General features: G+C 43.8%; 1 protein-coding gene across 2 annotated transcripts in view; it reads left to right on the top strand.

Annotated features, from left to right (window-relative positions):
* FGFR2 (fibroblast growth factor receptor 2) overlaps positions 1 to 17,388 on the top strand; it is a 72,336-nt gene that overhangs the window by 14,539 nt on the left and 40,409 nt on the right. The window contains exons 3-6 of one of the 2 annotated variants that reach the window (XM_072339541.1): positions 3,033 to 3,299; positions 3,980 to 4,054; positions 10,986 to 11,155; positions 16,435 to 16,558. In XM_072339541.1, the coding sequence (XP_072195642.1) occupies positions 3,033 to 3,299; positions 3,980 to 4,054; positions 10,986 to 11,155; positions 16,435 to 16,558 (636 nt within the window). The remainder of the gene's footprint in view (positions 1 to 3,032; positions 3,300 to 3,979; positions 4,055 to 10,985; positions 11,156 to 16,434; positions 16,559 to 17,388) is intronic. The other variant, XM_072339542.1, reaches the window with a different exon arrangement.

Raw genomic sequence — 17,388 nt, 5'->3', positions numbered from 1 at the left:
CTGATGCCACAATTATAGGATTTGCAGGTGAAGTCCCTTAGAGAGGAATCCTGGGCTGTACAGAGCTCACCAAATGAAGTGTCGGCTGATGACTAGCAGTTTATGGGGATGGCTCAGGGATACAGTTTTAGGCAGGAGGAGCATAAACGCGTTATCGAGTCATCAGATGCGATGCCAGGAAGTCAAGCCTTACTTGGCAGCTTGTGCTGGGCCATCTCCTCTTCCTCCTACCTGAGACCTAGCTGGTTGTTTTTGCTTAGGATCTTTGGGTTTGGGAGAATGCTGCCCCCCAAACACCAGAGGACGGGTGTGAGTGAAGGCAGAATATGGCTCGTTTCTCTGGTATGCTGAAAAGATGTGCAAGTGGGGAAATAATCCTCGTGTAATCCTCAGGGGCAGCATTGCTGTGGTTATTATACAGTGTGCAAATTTGACCCCTAAATCTTAGGGCAGTGTACAAGTGGCTTGTGAAGGGGTGCAGTGTCCTGGGGGAGTTGACTTTGCAGGGTACGGCTGTTTATACACTGCTGGGAATTTGTTAACAGTTTGAACCTGTCAATTTTCATTGTGAACCTATTGGACAGGCTAATAATGCCTCTGAATCCCACCTGTTCTCTGTTTGCATTTGGGCACCATTTCAAACCCACACTGGAAAAGTTTATAGGCAAACATTATAAAAAGTGACAGTCTTAAGTGCTGCTACATTCTAGTTTGGCAATACAAAGGCTCACCTGAAAGAGCTCACTATTTCCAAACATGACTTCATTACTTCATGACAACACTCGGTGATGGATCTCCTCTGATACTCCGATGAGGGAGGCACGCAGGAGGATAGCATTTACTAAACTCCAATACCTTAATACATACCCATTATTTTTGGTATTTATTTCTATGTTTTGCTGCTAGTTTTCCCTTTAAAGCTGTATTTGAATTCGGATTCGTGTTGGAAGGCTTGAATTAAAACTGGGGACGGTCATTTTAGAAACCAAAGATGCGAAGTAGAAAATGCAGCCTGTGTGAGCATCCTGCAAGTGTCCTGGTGCTGCTCAGCACAGCCTTATGGGCACCTGGGGGAGGGCTGAGCTGTCCTCACCCATGGTGGCTTTAACAAAGACCTTTTAAAAGACTCTGGGTAGGTTTTTCAGCGCAGTGTAAACTCTGTAAAAGAAATGTACTTTGCAGGTGGAGTGCTTACAAAGAAGCCTTGTAAACGTCACAGTAAATTAGCAAGGCGGTGTCAGCTTTTTTTAATCATTATTTTTAGTTTCTGTTGACACCAGGTTCTGTATTACAAATATTATCCAGTGTATTCAAATGTATTTATTACAGCTGTATGTGCAGCAACAGCCCGAGCTCCTTCTGGAAATGACATTTCGAGCAGCACAGTGCAGTGCTCAGTAAAACACCTGCACTGCAGATCCACGGATTCCTGGCTGCATCAGCAAGACTGAATGAGTTTGTAAAATGTGAAGCTGTATTGTAGCTTGTTGTGGGCTTCGAGATGGAGTTTTGCACTCAGGGAAATGTAGAGAGCCAGTTATAAAATCTAAATCTGAGAAATGTTATAGTGCCCATAAACGGTCTTGCTCAGGTTTTGCTGGAATGGTTCTCCCAGCCACTGCCCTGCTGGGATGCGTGCCACATCTGCTGTCTGAAAAACACACTTGCCTTAAGGGAAGAGACGGGAGGAGCTTTGCTGGCTTTGCAGTGGCTCATCCCTGGATCTGGTCTCTTTTTGCATCAGGCAAACTACCATCCAGCTCCATGAAACTGTGTGAGCAGGAGGAGAAACTGGGCTCGCTGCTTTCAAGTAGAACAAAGGGTTGAAATGCCCAAGTATCCCTCTGGGGTTCTGACAGAGCTTCAGCGTGACCAAGCACCCATCCAACGGCTCGCTTGGACCTGGCACTTGTTTCAGCCTTCTCTGTTGAAGGTGTGATGTGAGAAATGAGCACATGGGAGAACTGTGGTTTTCAGGGCACGGTATTCTTAGAAGCAAGGGTGGACACTAAGGGAATATTAAAAGCGGTGACTCCCAACAAACAGAAAGCAGCGTGTGCTGTATTTATTTGCACACTCATGGGAGCACAGTTGGTGTCTGTGTAGGACTGTCCAGGTGCTTCATAGGGATGGCCTGGGGGGAGTCCGTCCACCCCATACCGCTGCCCCATGGGGATGATGCAGCTGTGGTAACTACAGGCAGATGTCGTTTTTGGTTCTTATTTAAAGACTGTGGTTTGAGGGGCTCAGTGTTTGGTTATGAAAGGGAACCAACCGATGGCTGAGCAGTTTAGCTCTGAATGGCTGGGTATGCCATGCCTTCAGAAGCTTTGTGTTTCTCGGTGTCTGCTGTGCTCTGCTCGGGAAGGCTGTAAAGTAAGGAATGAAGAGGAAAAAATAAAAAGGAAAAAGTTACTGTTGCTTGAAGCAGAGTTGGCAGAGTGGAGAGCAAATGTCCAGGCTTTGGAAAAGGTGAGAACTAAAGGGCACCCCCGTGTAGGCTGTGTACAGAACTTTGTTTACTAGCTTAGTGTGGTTTTCTTGGCTATTCTTTTCCTCCAAAACAGCTCTTTTCAGGTTGAAAAAGAACCCTGAATCTAAAATCAGACAAGGACAGATAAATGTTTGAATTACAGACACAAAAGCTGTGATACGAAACTGAAGTTTTTGCTTTGGGCTCTTCCTGCCTCCTCCAAGCTCCCTTTGTGCCCTTAGGTTCAGTTCTCATCTGGCTGGGGTTGGCATGGTGTGGCTGTGGGGTGGGTTGTGACTCGGTGGCAGCTGAGATAAAGGGCATGACAAGGGACCTATCAAAGGGAATGAGCTTTCTTTGTGGTTAATTTTGTTTGAACATACAGCTTATCCATATCTGCATGCAATTCAGTTTTGCAAGGCAGGTTGCTGGGCTAATCTGGATGAAACTTTGTATTGAACGTGATTTCCGTGGATAAAAAGGGCCTTCACTGACTTGTGTTGGAAATTCTTTCCTTCTTTCTTCTTTTTTTTTTCCTCCTTTCCTTCAACCTTCGCAGAGCCACCAACCAAATACCAAATCTCTCAGCCAGATGTACACTCTGCACTTCCAGGAGAACCACTTGAGTTGCGCTGTCAATTGAAAGACGCCGTCATGATCAGTTGGACTAAGGATGGGGTCCCTTTGGGGCCCGACAATAGGACAGTGATTATTGGGGAGTACTTACAAATTAAAGATGCTTCACCCAGAGATTCGGGCCTCTATGCTTGCACTGCTATTAGGACCCTAGACAGTGATACTCTGTACTTCATTGTAAATGTTACAGGTGAGTGAGCTAAACATAGGTTTTGCATGTAGAAGCTGTAAAATGTCATATAAAGATATATAATAATATAACTTGAAACAGTCCAGTTGGGCACACAGAAAGTTTAGCTGAGTTTTGCAGTTGAGATATTCCGGGTATTTTCCCCTTTGTCCTGATTCTAAGATGGCATTGGTTTGTATATACAACTTCTGCTTCGTGGGGTCTATACTAATAGCTGCCGAGTAGCCCTCTGTTTTATGCCTCTGTGACAGGTTTAAATTGTACAGAGTTGCTGTTATGATGATGATAAAACCAGTAAAATGAATATGAGGTTTTTTCCCCCCAGTCCTAAGAGGAAAAAAAAAGCTGCCCTACATCCTTTTACTCTGCTTTGTTTAGAAACCAATTGCTCTCAAGGCACTCAGTTCTGGTCAGCTGAATGTCTCAAAGAGAAGCAAAGCTTTTTCAGTCCAAAGATTTTTGGAGTTAACGAGCTCTCTTTGGAAGCTCCTGTAGCGTTTAAGGTTTATTAGCTAGTTTTGTTGGAGTTTTATAAGAACACACATTCATGCATTTTCTTTTTCTATAGCTCCTGCACAACTAACATAACTTCTCTTGGTAGATAATATAAGATGTAGCATATCGGTATATTTATCTCCAAAGTACTCTTTTTAAAAGTCTTGGTTATTTTTAATGTGCAGATGCTCTTTCTTCTGGGGATGATGAAGATGATAATGATGGGTCTGAGGACTTTGTGAATGACAGCAACCAGATGAGTAAGTAACAGCACGCTGCCGGAGGTGCCTGGCAAGATAAGCTCCACATGGAAAATAGCATCCAGTTTCTTGCACTCCTGCCTTCAGAGCTCCTCGACTGTTAACTGCATGTGCTATCACATAGTGTTACCTTTTATCCTCTTCCATTTTCTGTTTCTCCTGGTTCGTAATTTGGAACGAAAAGAACAAATAAACTAATATTCTTTTAAACACGCTTTCCTGGTCTGTACTTTCTGTCTCCCTTCTTGCCTGCATTTCTGAAGTTTCCTGCCTTCCTCAATTGAAGTTCAGTCTTTATCCGTTTTCGTTAATCTTTGAGAATCTTCACTTTCTCTGGCTCTGGGCTGAGATCTAGAAGAAGCAAAGATCCAGTTCACATTGTTAAAAGGTGGCGGTGGTATGGAAGCCTTAAAAATGAAACTGAGTTTGTTTCTAAGGACGAATCTCTCAGTCCTTAACCTGGGAGGAAATCTCACTGGAAAGAATGGATTTGGAGGCAGTGGTTTTGTCTGCAAAGGTCTCAAGGTTTGTCACAAATAAGGCAATTCTCACCCAAAACCGCATTTCGTGTTACTTATGCATGATGAAAATGAGGCTAAAAGTGTCTCAGACCTTGCTGGATGTTCAACTTCAATCCCTTTGGAGGAGTTGGCAAGCTATTAATAGGCTCTAAATAGAACAGCTGCTAAGAAAAAAAGAAAGTAAAATTCATATTGGTTCCTTATGCCCCCTGCACCATTGCAGAATCCCATTGGGTGGCTGGTAGTTTGCTATTCTTTGTGCTTTGGAAAGCCAATAACACAAAAGACACAGAAGTCCTCCTTTAGAGATGTCTGCTGGTTGCAGAAGCAGTAGCCAGCAGTGTGTTTGCTCCCTGGACGTGTTAGCAATTGGCAGTGATACTAAATACTTGAAACACTTGTTGGGATGAAGGAGCACGCGCCTTATTTCAGCTACCCTAGTTAGTTACTATTGTATACGACTGCCCTGCTCTGAAGCTGTGAAACATTAGATGCTATTTAAAGTGATATAAGCAGTTAGCTGCCGGCTTGGCCCCTGCCATCTGTTAGTGCATTACCCCAGTCTGATGCACAGGTGCAGCTTGAAGTGGCCGGGGTTAAGCAGCTGTAGGCTGCTCAGACAAAGGAATGCAGTGGCAGAGATAATTGGTGAGTTTGGATAGGAGACATTGCTTTTGAAAGAAATTGCACGGGCAAAACCTGCAAGCACAGGCAGTGTTAGTATTCCCCTGAAAACAGCTTGTGGGGAGGAATTCCTTTTAGGAAACATCCCTGTATCTGTTATGGCTTCAGAGTTTTACTGGTGCCTGTCAGAAAGGGGCTGGCAAGGTTTTCAGAACACGTTTGTGGGAAGGAGCTTTGGAGATAAAACGGGAGCAAATGGATTTTGGAAGCGTGTGTAACGAGAAAAAGGCAAGGACCTGATTTCAAGGCAGCTGTGTGTTGTGGTAGCCATTCCTTGCCTTACATTGAATGGGGAGAACTACCCTGTGGTACCTCCTGTAACACTGCTGATACAGTTCGTCATACCAACAATGTTTTGAGCCACTGTGAATGTATTTTTATTAGGGAGCTTGGGGAAGGATGCTGACAACTTCTGCTTGCTGGGGATGGGCTGAGAGCTTTAGCAAGGCTCAGTCACACCTTCCCAGCTCGGAATGAAAGCTGCATGACTCTTCAGGCGTCTTCTCAGGCAAGTGCTCATAAGAGTGCCTTTCACAAGGTGCTGCTGGTTCCCTTTGTGAGCTGCAGGTGGGCACAGGGTGCAGCCCAGCCTTCTTTCTGCTGTATGAGCACTCGACAGGAAGCGTGGGAGCCAGAGAAAGGACTGTGGCACCGCATTCCTGCAAACAGTCTGTTTTCAATGAAAAGTTGCATCATAGTAACTCGGTTGGATTAATACAACTTTGCTGAAAGATGACTGTGATTTGGCATGATCGGAGCTGTCTGAAAGTTAGGGGTGGGACTCAATTTGATCCTTTTGCAAACCGCTGAAGCTTGCCTATCTGATACCTTCTCAGCCTTCCCATCAGCATTCTTGGCCATTACTCTCATAGATTTCATGTTGCACCCGAAAGGCCCCATCTGATTTAAGAAATGGAGTTGTGAGGCTGATTAAAAAGTGAACATGGAGTTGAAGAGTAGTTTTAAGTCCACGCTGATAGTGCCATGGGGGAGGCAGTGTCCTGCAATGGTCAAACTCCCTTCCCACCTTCCTGCTGTTGGGCAGAGCCTGGGGAAGTCGGGATCCCACCAGTTGCTGTTCGCTGCTCCTTAAGAGAGGAGCTCCTTAAGCGTTTCTTGAATCAGGGTTTGAGCACTGCAGATCTAAAACCATTTAACCGACAATTTGCATGCAAATTACAGCTGTGATCATTAAGGATAAGCAATGGAAATTGGCCTGGTTATGCCTTTAGTGATGGAAACAAAAGGCCACGGTCTTCAAAGGTTGTTGCTTTTTGATGAAACAATTCTGATAAAGTCCAGCTGTCTTGGCATGTTAATTATAATGTGATGAGGCAGGAAATGGCTGCAGTGCCTTCCACGGGAAGCTGAACCTTGGCATCCTCATTCCTGCATATTTAAACCCAAAGCAAACCTTTTAGAACTCTTGTATTTCCTAGCTGAAGTGCTCTTTTAAGCTTTATAAGAATTTTCCTTTGCCTCTGTTACAAATGTGTTGGCTGAGGTTTTCAAATGCAGGCGGAGGGAGGGATGGAGGAGGCAATCTGGCCTATGCTTCAAGGCTACCCTGAGAACACAACTGCTTCTTGGAGGACTGAGGTGTAGGTGCTCGGGAGCTGGAGGCACTGAGCCTGCTCTCAGGAGAGGAGGCCACTCGTGTTGCACACGTGTGCATTCATTCAGCCATTTGGCCTGTGTGTATTTTTAAGTACAAGGCATGCATAGCACATTTCACACTGCGTTTGGTGTCCTCCTATCCTGACAGATATCTTAACTGCCTGAAAAAAAAAAAACCAACAACGTGGTAGATTTGTTCCAGACTGCATCCTGAATAGCTTTTTATTACTTCCAGCTTTTGTTGAAGTGATTAGTGCTCACAGGGAAGGTGCAGGGCTGGTTCCACTGCAAAACCAGTCCTCTCTGTCCATAAAATGGCTGTGTTGGATGCTCAGTTCTTCCCCTAGTGAGGTGCCTCAGCCTGGTGCCAGAAGGCCATCTCCATTGGCGTAGGCCTAGACTTCCTATCACAGAGCTAAGGGCTGTCCTCCATCAGTTCTTACGGGCAGTAGCTCTTTGTTGCTGCTTGTTGCCTTGTCATTATTGGGATTTTGAGAGATAGCCCTAACTTCAAGAGTTCCTATAGTCCTGACAAGGCTGCGCTGACACTGGGGTTGCACAGAGGCCTGCCAGCAGTAGTTTGCTGGGGACCACAGGGTAGCCCTGAGGATGCTTCTTTTCTCCCTTCAAGCCTGGTCAGGTGATGGGAAGTTTGTAGCTTCATTTTTCCCCCCCTTATCATCCTTTAAACAAATTCTTCTGGGCCAAGCAATGGTAAATTGGCACTAAGAACAAAAAGTATCTAAATGTAATCCACATGCTGTGCTTTTCATGCCTTAAAGAGTTTCGGAAAGGATAAAACAAGGTTTAAATTCATCAGATCCTGCAGAGTGGAAACCCGCTCAAGGGAGCAGCAAAAATTGGATGCTGCCTAGAAGTGTTTTTTAATTAAAGGTCAAATACAATTGCACTGAAAAGCTCGGGGTGACTTGGTGTGGTCATTCCAGGTGCACTGAATGGCTCAAGGTGCTCCTCGGGCAGGCTTGGAATGGACTGCTCCTCTATTTCTTTGTATTGGGTGTAATCAGAAGAAAAAGAAATAATAATCAAGAAATTCTGAAGTGGTCCCCTGGGCTGCCTAATTTCAATTTCACATGCAGGAGATTTGCCTGATTAGATGTAATGTATTTGCAGCAGAGTGCAGTGAGGGTCAGCAGGATATTTTCTTCGCTAATGAGAGCTCTAAAAGCGATCAGGAATTCCCACTCCTTCCCCTGCTGCTGCTGCTGCTTGTGGGGCTGGCAATGGTTGTTAGTGGGAGCTTCTCCCTTGTCCTGTTAGCAGGGTGGCATGTCACAGAGATGGTCTGTAAGGGGTCAGCCCGAGCTGGTATGTGCTGATACACTGCATTTATTCTTTGTTTTGAGATGGAGTTGCTCTCAAAACGAAAGCAGAAATGTGCTTTTAGGTTTTGTTAAGTTTCTCTGCAGAGAGAAAGACCATGAATCGCTGTAAGAAACCACAAAAGGAGAGGGAATGGTACAGTTTGGGGAGATTGCTTCCTTTCTTGTTTCCCTTAAATATGCTGGTGAGCTACCAATATGTGCTGCTGGTACCTGGTGAAGATGGCAGGGTATCCTGTGTGTTCTCCAACAGGGGTTTCAGCATGTGATGTCTGCATGTTTTTCTCAGAGTCCCCCAGTAATTCAGATCTACAGGCTGTGCTGTCGTGAGGTTTGTGTGAGGGAAAGCTTTCCAAGCACGGCCCTTGCTCACATCCTGGAGTTTCCCTCCCTTCCTCCATCTCTCCCTCCCTCTGTGGCTGCTTTTCTTCATTCCTGCCAGCATCCTCCCAGCCTGTTCTCCGCTCCCATTTTTTCCATGGAATGAAGCGTTTCTTCCCTGTGCATTTCTTGTATTCAAGGTTTATTTGGGCACTTTACAGGAGATTTTTCAAGGATGTGGGAACAAGGGAGTTGTATGCAAGACAACCATAGGATGAGCTGCACTGTAATGCAATACAAGCCGGTATTTGTATGGAATACTTTTATTAAAACTTGGCTCCGTGAGGCAGCCTGGTTGTAGGATCTGCTCATTGATGGTTGAATGATGGCCTACTTGCATGCCTTGATCTTCAGCTGTGTCCCAGTAAGAGCTTCCTGTTGATCTGGGTGCAGGCTGCAGAGCATTGTGGCCTCAGAGGGATTGTGGAGGCTGAGCTTAGAGTTCCTGCTTGCCCATGAGTGCCTCCCTAGCCATCAGTGCTTTGGACACATGCAAGTGCGTGGGATGGATATGATGAGCAGGGACAATGATTGCTGCAAAGCTTCTGAGTCAGAGGTGCCTATTTAGGGCATAGAATCAATTAATGGTTTGGGTTGGAGGGGCTTTAAAGGCCACATAGTTACATGTGCCTGCATGCTGCAGCCCTCTGATCAGCCTCATGGCCTCCTCTAGATCCTTTCCAACAGCTCCATGTCTTTTGTGCTCGGCTCTGGATGGCAGTACAACCAGTTAGGATGGTTGAGGATCTGACCTGCTACAGTTGACTATGTGGATATTATGACCTGATGTTGCCCTGTGGGATGTATTTACCCATCCAGAGAAAATATCCTTGTAACTTATCAGCACCAACCTGTAATTCTGCCCTTGCCGCATACAGACCTAATGTAATTTGGTCTTTGCATGTATGTCATTCCTTTGGTTGGCTTTGTTTAAACTCTTCTGTTGGTTTAATGTGATCCTGGTTTTAGCAAATAACATTAGCAGTCATTTTCCTTGCACTTCTAATTCACTTTAGCCCGTGTAACAATTTCTTAGCCTGCTAGTTAGATTTGCAATAGTTACCTGATGTTATGCTTTGATTACATGCACAAATTTGCTTTGCTTTTCTACTTCATTAGTTTTAACTCTAATTGCCACTTCAGGCAAAAGAGGAAAAAAAAACCCAACCCAACCCCCCCCCCCCCCCCCCAAAACTTATCGTTCTTAGCATCATTTTAAGACTTGCTTTTGGAATGTTTTCTTTATACAGAAAGAGATGTTGTTAAAGGATTTATTTCTGTATTTTCTATCCAGCTGTATTTTTATTTAGGGAGGGGGGGCAGCAGGATTTCTGAGTTTACACTGATTGTAAGAGCTGCTATAAATATTTGAGGAACGGAAGGGTTTATTTATAGTGGAGTGTAAGGCTGCTAATGAAGGAAATGAAACAGGGCCGAGAGAAATAGAGTTCTTTTTCTGGACCCCTCTAGTCCTCAAAATTCCACACTAATCTGATTTGCTTCGGGAAAATGCCATTGTAAACTAAATTAATGTTTCCTAGTGTTAAACAGATCTTGAATACTTGACTTTCTTTTCAGCTGTAATGGGGATATGACCAAAGCGATGTTGGGAAAGCACTGTAGCCCAAGTGGAACGTGGGTCCAGAGCATGGGCTGATCTTGGGTGTCTTGGGTAAAAATGTATTGGGTAGAAGAATATGGGCAGATGTATGTTACGTTGTGCTGTGTTTGCCATTCCAGTATGTGACAGGATTGATGTTTCGAACAAAAGAGGAATTTTCCAAGCTTCTCTATGCTGGTGGGCACTAATTGTCAAACTCTGTTGTTGAGTTTCGCTGATCTACACTCCTCTTTGGTTAAGTTTTTGGAAATATGTTCCATTAGCAGATGGATTTTAGTGGCATCTCAACGGCGCAGTCAGCTTTGCCATGTTGCTCTGCGAGCTTTGCAGGCTCTAGGCAGATAGTTGTGATTTTTCCCCTTCAGATGGGGAGAAGATATAGGCCAAGGCTTCAAACAGTTCTGCCTTCGTCCAGCTTCTTAATTAACTGGGGTTTGCTGAGTGCTTGAAGTAACTCAGGTGGGGATCTTGAACAGTGGAATCTGCTGAAAGCTTGGTCCCTCTGCCTTATTCAACATCCACAAAGCAAGGAATATCTGTGGTTTAATTATTGGAATTTTCTCATAAATCATGTATTCAGGGCTGCAGAATGAGCTGTTTGTGAAACTCTGATCACCGCTTGCAGCAGGTGATTTCCAGTCCTGTACCCTTCCTAGAACACGCTGTCCCCACTAAAACAAATGCAGATTCCATCCATGGAAGGGGATGGAGAGGGAGGTTGTATGCCAAGCACTGACATTTCTGGATGTTTTTCCTTGCAACAGGGGCACCCTATTGGACACACACAGACAAAATGGAGAAAAGGTTACATGCAGTCCCAGCAGCAAACACTGTCAAGTTTCGTTGCCCAGCTATGGGAAACCCAACACCAACCATGAGATGGCTGAAAAACGGGAAAGAATTCAAACAAGAACATCGTATTGGCGGCTATAAGGTAAGATCTCATTAAGTTATTTTGCAGCTTCTGTTCTTGACCAATACTGAAAAATAAACCACCACGACAACTTGCTGAAGCCAACAAAGGATCTTTCAATGGGCTCGGTTCAAATTTAGAAGCAAAAAAATAATGTTTTCTTCTGAGGAAGGGCGGATGGTTTCTTGGGCTGTTACTGAGCTTTAATTCTAGTTCTGTTTTTCCTAACATTCAATGCCAGTGCAACTAAGGTTTGTTTATAAAGACTTAGTTGGAAAACTAATGACTGACGCTGCAGAATGCAGTAAGATGTGAAGATTTTGCTTCATTCATTTTCACCTGGATTGCTAAAGCCATGACCGTCCACAGTGGGGATTACAGGCAGTTTGAGAACACAAGGGTCGGAAGTCAAGAGTTATTATTTTCTATAGAGTTTATGGTCTGTGAAACTGAAACGGGAAGCAGAATTTGAGGGAAAGTAATAACAATTACTTGGAAGGGCTTGTTTGAATTTTAAGTAGCTTCAGATTAGATGTCTCATTTGAAGCTGGTGGTTACTGATTATGAGAGCAGTTTGGGAAGGCCAGCTTGTTCTCTGGCTTAGTGCACGGACCTTTAACCTCCAGGTATCTGCCGTATCTTCCTGGGTCAGGTCAGAAGTCAGAATGGGGTCATCTTATCCAAGGGAATGGGCGCTCAAGGCTTGGATGCCAGGTTGAGTTCATGCATGTGCTGTGCTGTCCTATGCCAGATTTCTGAGCCATCCTAATCTCTGTTATGGGCTTTCTGACCGTGCTCCTGTTACGAGGTACGGGATGAGACGTTCTGAGTTTGACTCACTTTTTGTGTCTTGGTTGTAAGCTGCAGTGTACGACTGAGGAGCCCAGAGCAACCTGCAGCCTTTGCTTCACGGTCCAGGTGCTGAGCTTTGCGGTGCCTGCATGGAGTGAGCGTCGGTGTTGCTTTGTGTGCTGTTGACTTGGATCCTGCTCATTACAAAGAATGTTTTCCGGTGCAGAGGAGGACAAGCCATAGCCTCCTTTCCTCTCTAACCAGAATTACTGTAGAAAGTGTCAGTTTTTCCAACGTTTGTGTTAGCAGAGCAAAGCCCAGAAAATCTCCCTGCGCGAGCACTAATTATCCAAGTCGACTTTTCCATCTATTTGCTTACACCATAAATTGCTGTGTCTTATGAGTGTACACCTGGCAGCACCTTCGGCCTTTCATAATACTATGGAGTGTTAACGAATTGGCTACAATTCAGTGGTTTTCACCTTTCTCACAGTGCTTATTTTAAAAAAATAAATTCCAATTAAAAAAAGCCCTTAATACTGACTTGGAAAATAACAGTAACCACTTCAGTACAGACTGGGATGTTGTTTGAATGCTCTGCATCTCGCAAAGGGCAAATTCAGGTATCACACTTGAAAACCATGAAGGATAGTTGGTGCCTTGTTAGATAACCGTCTCCTTCGGGAGTGGTCTGTAAGTGCTGAGTCCCCCATTTCTGCTGCTGGCTTGAGTGAGAGACCTGGGTGAGCTCATTGCTGCTTACTGTAGACACATATAAAGCGGCACAAATTAAATTTTGGTCATGTATATTAAATGTGTACAATTTCCTAGGTATGTATGTGCTCTGGAAAGAAACTGCAGATGCCTATTTCTAAAGCCAGCTGGATAAGTGAAGTCTATGCCTCCTATAATTCTAAATCATAAAACTTCTTACATCTCTTCAGTGTAAAGGGGAAAAAAAAAGAGGGCACGCAGCTGTGGGTTTTAGGCTTTCTTCTTGCTCATAAATACACCAGCTTTAAAATGATCTGGAAGCATTTACTTATCACTGTCATTCTGCTTACCAAGTCCCAAGTATATTCCGGATTCTTTTGGTGTTTTGAGTAACTGTGCTTTTAAGGTGGAAACATTTTCAGTGGGTGACTCCTAAAGAATGAGGTCTCCAGAGCTGCTGGATATTGTGTCCTTTATTTGTTGGAGAGGCTGAGATCACCGCAGGCTTGCTCAAAATGACTGGGGAATAAGGAGAATTGTATCTTCTCAACAGCTCTATACTGCATTTTCTGCAAAGGAAAACTCAGAGTCAGGCTCCCTGTACTGGCTCACATGCAGCCAGCTTTAACAGCAGCCCACAGTATTTCTTGTACACCGGCTTGTCTTTAGCCTAGGCATTGCAACATATAAAATGCTTCTGCCATAGATCTTCATACACAAAAATACTTTGTGCAAATAGAATAGCGTGAACCAAGAGTGGCCATATCTGCCATGACCAGTTGACTTAATGCTTCCTTTTGGAAGGGGCTTTAAGAACAAAGAAAGGGAAGGAAGAAGTGAAGTTCTCTAGTAATCCTCCAGCCGCCTCTCTCCTGCTGCTTTGAGCCACCATATCTCTTCTTTGTATGCTGTGTATCTCGATCAGATAGCAGCCTGTAGCACTTTGTCCCTCCGACTGGGGAATGCCTTGAGTCAATTTACATTCAGGCAGGCTAGCAGAAGGGTGTATGCACTGGTCAAGATAGCTCCCAGTGCAAAATTCCTCCACCGTGACTAATTCTGGGTGGTGAAATTCCAAATTGACCCTTCTGTTTTTCAGGGCATACCTGCAGTAAGGAAAAGAGGATTGGTTACTAAATTTATAAGCACCTTTTTATTTTAAATGCCTCCTCAATTAGTGATTCTCGCTCGTGTGTTTTAGGGTATTTTAGGGTATTTTTTGACTGAATGCTCTAAACCCTCTTTGTGAGAATACAGCAGCCTTTGCATTTCTATACACCACCTGGAAAGTAAATGTACTTCTATCAGTGGGCACTGTTTAACTATTAACAGGTGTGTGTTTTCACATATGTCTTTTGATAAGCTCCATCTCCATCTCTACAGTGGTCTTTTCTACAGTGTGCGTATGGAGTAAAGGAAAGAATTAAACAATTGCCCACAATTATTGCATATGCAAAAAGCAAGGTATTTCTGTAACAATCTTCTTCCCCATTGCATTCTGATTCCAGTTAGGTTTGCTCAGCAGCAAGTTATGTTGAAGAGATAGCTGTATGTATTTCATGTTGGTGATGTAGTTTAAAAATGGGTGTAGTTTTAAAGATGGGTGTCCCATCCCTGGAGGTGCCCAAGGCCATGGATGGGGCACTGGCCAGCTTGAGCTGCCCCTATGGCACGGGGTTGGAACAGGTTGGGCTTTAGTGCATCTTCCAACACAAGTTACTGTATGACTCAGAATGAGGGGATCAGTTTGGGAGTCTTCACTGGGAGAAGCTGCCCTCATCCCTGGCAGATGCATTCAGCTGGGCTTTGCAGTGCTGCCCTTGTAAATAGAAAGCAATCAGCCAAAGCCAAATCTAGCTGAATCCAGATTCACAACATAAATCCAGTAGTATGATCATTTGTCACAAATGCTTTGGGCTTTCACAGCAGTTGTTTAGTTTAAACTAAAGAGACATCACTTGCAACTCATTGGATTTGCTGAATTGCTACTTACTGGTGTTGCAGAAAGGGAAATTACACAAATAGTTTCTAATATTTCCACGTAATGTATGGAGTTGCTAAAAGTGAGGTACTTTCTTATTGAATGCTACTCAATTTCTTGTGTTTTCCCATCAGTTAATTACTTACAGCTTGTTACCTTATTTTTCTTTTCACTTTCCTGAGACTCTGTTGTGTCCTTTCTGTTTTGTGATCAAATAAGTTAAAAACTCTTGTTCTAATTCTGACCCAGTTAATTTTGATCGTCTCACCCAGAACAGCCCATAAATCAGTAAAATACTGATTTTCCAGTGTTCTACAATAATTCTTCCTGAGCAAACACTGACTTAGTATTCTATTATCCCCTTATTCAATCAATGAACTGTTTCTATCTTGGTAAACATATCTCTAAGCTCCTGATGCTGGGGGGAAAAAGAAAACAAACAACCTACCACCAATAGATTGCTTTGATGCATAGCACCAAAAGGGGGAGCTGGGGAGAGGGGCTGTGATTTGGGGCTGGAGGTCTTGTAGTCTTGTTAGCAAGCACCCAGCAGTGCCACAATTAGCATCCATGCCCTTCACCAGCTGCTGGGTGATCACCTGCATCTTATTTCCTTTTCCAAGCCCACATGGCCAATCAGGGCTTCTAAGCTTTGGACTGAGGGCATTTTTATTTACATTGTTGGCAACAGCCCTGAGCAGCCCCTTCCAGCTCAGTAAGGACCTACAGAACAGCAGAGCAAGGAGCAGAGTTTCATGAACGTGTAGTTACTGGAAGTGCTGCTGATGGTCAATAAATTTTTCTGGTGTACTCTACTGAGTTACTACTTTCAATTTGGATGATTGAAATTACTGTACCAGACCCTGTTTTATTCTATTTGCTAAAACGTGGACTTTGTGGTTTAAAAGCTGTATATCACAGCTACGTGATGGTAAGGTTTGTGAGCACTTTGTCAAAAGGGCGATTCTGAAACAAGGGAGTAATGGATGGCCAGCAAGAGGTCGTTTTGGTCCCTAATTTATGATGCAGAGAATATATGTATGTACAAGATGGTTCTGTATCCTTCCTGTATTGGGCTGGATCCTATTTTCTGTGAGACCATTGCCAGCATTCCTTTTGAATTCAAATGGGAGCAGGACCAGCACTTTAATGCATTGCACCTAAGGATTGTGTGGAATGAGTGTGTGTCTTTATATTCTATTTCAGTGAGTGTTCTCTTATCAGGTGTTTTTGGGGGAGATGCCACCATTTCTTCCAGCTGTGTTACCCTTTAGCATTAGATGTGATTCCTTGTGTCCGTGGGAGGCAGCCCAGGCACTGCCCTTCTGCACTTTGTTTCTTTGAAGCGCTGGCTGTGTAATTGAGCTATCAGTGCACAACACAGACCTGGATGTTAGGGGATCAAATCCATCCCGTGTTGCTCATGAGTAGTTAATATTATCAGATGATTGTTTGGAGACAGATGGGTAATATCTGGAGGGTGTGAATTCATGTTGGAGTAGATTGAGAGGTAAGCCTGGTAAGACAACTGCTGCTAATTGGTGCTGTTGTTTTAAGTCTGATAGAACTAGATGTGCACTGAAGGCTGAAGTGCTCAAATTAGGGCTGAGGGTATGTTTATAACGGAGTACATGAAAGCTTCTAGTGCTGCAGCCATGCTGTACCTGATCAGGCATGAATTAAGTATTTCAAAGTCCCGATGAACACAGGGGAGACTAATTTTGAACACAGCCTATAAAAGACTGTGGAACAGTTGTTTTGGAGAGGGATGCTGTACTGGGGAAGTTCTCAGTTTCTGTTTACAACCCTCCAGGTCCGCAACCAGCACTGGAGTCTCATCATGGAAAGCGTAGTCCCATCTGACAAAGGAAATTACACATGCATCGTGGAAAACCAGTATGGCTCCATCAACCACACTTACCATCTCGATGTTGTCGGTAAGTAGTGCTCTGTCAAACACGTAAGGACGCTGTTAATTAATGGCCAAGTTTCTCTAAAAGAAACCATTTAGAACCAAGCCGATAGATTTTACTGAACTCTGATGATAATTTCATGGTATTTGGAAGATAAGAATTCACTGCATAAACAACTCCTGCATATCTTGCTATCTGTCTCAGTTGTGTCTATGGGACTGATCTACCTGTATCTTGGCAAAGTGAAGTATTTGTGCAAGGAAGCTCTTGGTAATTGCACGTTGCTGCAATACACCTACAAGCTTACTGTAAAGAGCGAAGAATAAATACTAATGCAGTTTTAAGTATTAGTGTTACAACTGTATTTTTTACTGGTACAACCAATATTGACACAAATTTTGTGCTGATTATACCCTGGGTGATCAGCCTTGGATGGGTGTGGAATAGCTGTATTGAATCTGTAGAGGTTTCTGTACAAAACAATCAGTTTGGCTATTATTGCATGACTTGGTAGTGGTACCTTTGGAGGTCTGAACCTCTGTTTCTGAAGTATGCATGAGTGGGCTTTGCTCTCCCCAGCTCACGGGGCCATCTGAGTGTTGTAAGCTCTGGGATTAAACTAATTTCAGTCAGTACTGACATTAAAAATGAATGTTATTATTGTTAAGCTATTTCTGGCTGATGACTGGCAGCTTAACTTGTTTTCTGTAGTGAATCTTAATGTAAGTTTCAATGTGTTTGGCCAGAGCAGGAGAAAGTTTTCATTTCCCTGTCTGTTGATTATTTTTACATGAACAAAATTGCATCCCTTGCGTTGTTTAGGACCACTTAAATCTGCAGAAACCCCCAGATCT

Source organism: Excalfactoria chinensis, chromosome 6 (genome assembly GCF_039878825.1).
Source record: "Excalfactoria chinensis isolate bCotChi1 chromosome 6, bCotChi1.hap2, whole genome shotgun sequence".
Taxonomy (NCBI): domain Eukaryota; kingdom Metazoa; phylum Chordata; class Aves; order Galliformes; family Phasianidae; genus Excalfactoria; species Excalfactoria chinensis.
This window is presented reverse-complemented; position numbering and strand designations above follow the sequence as displayed.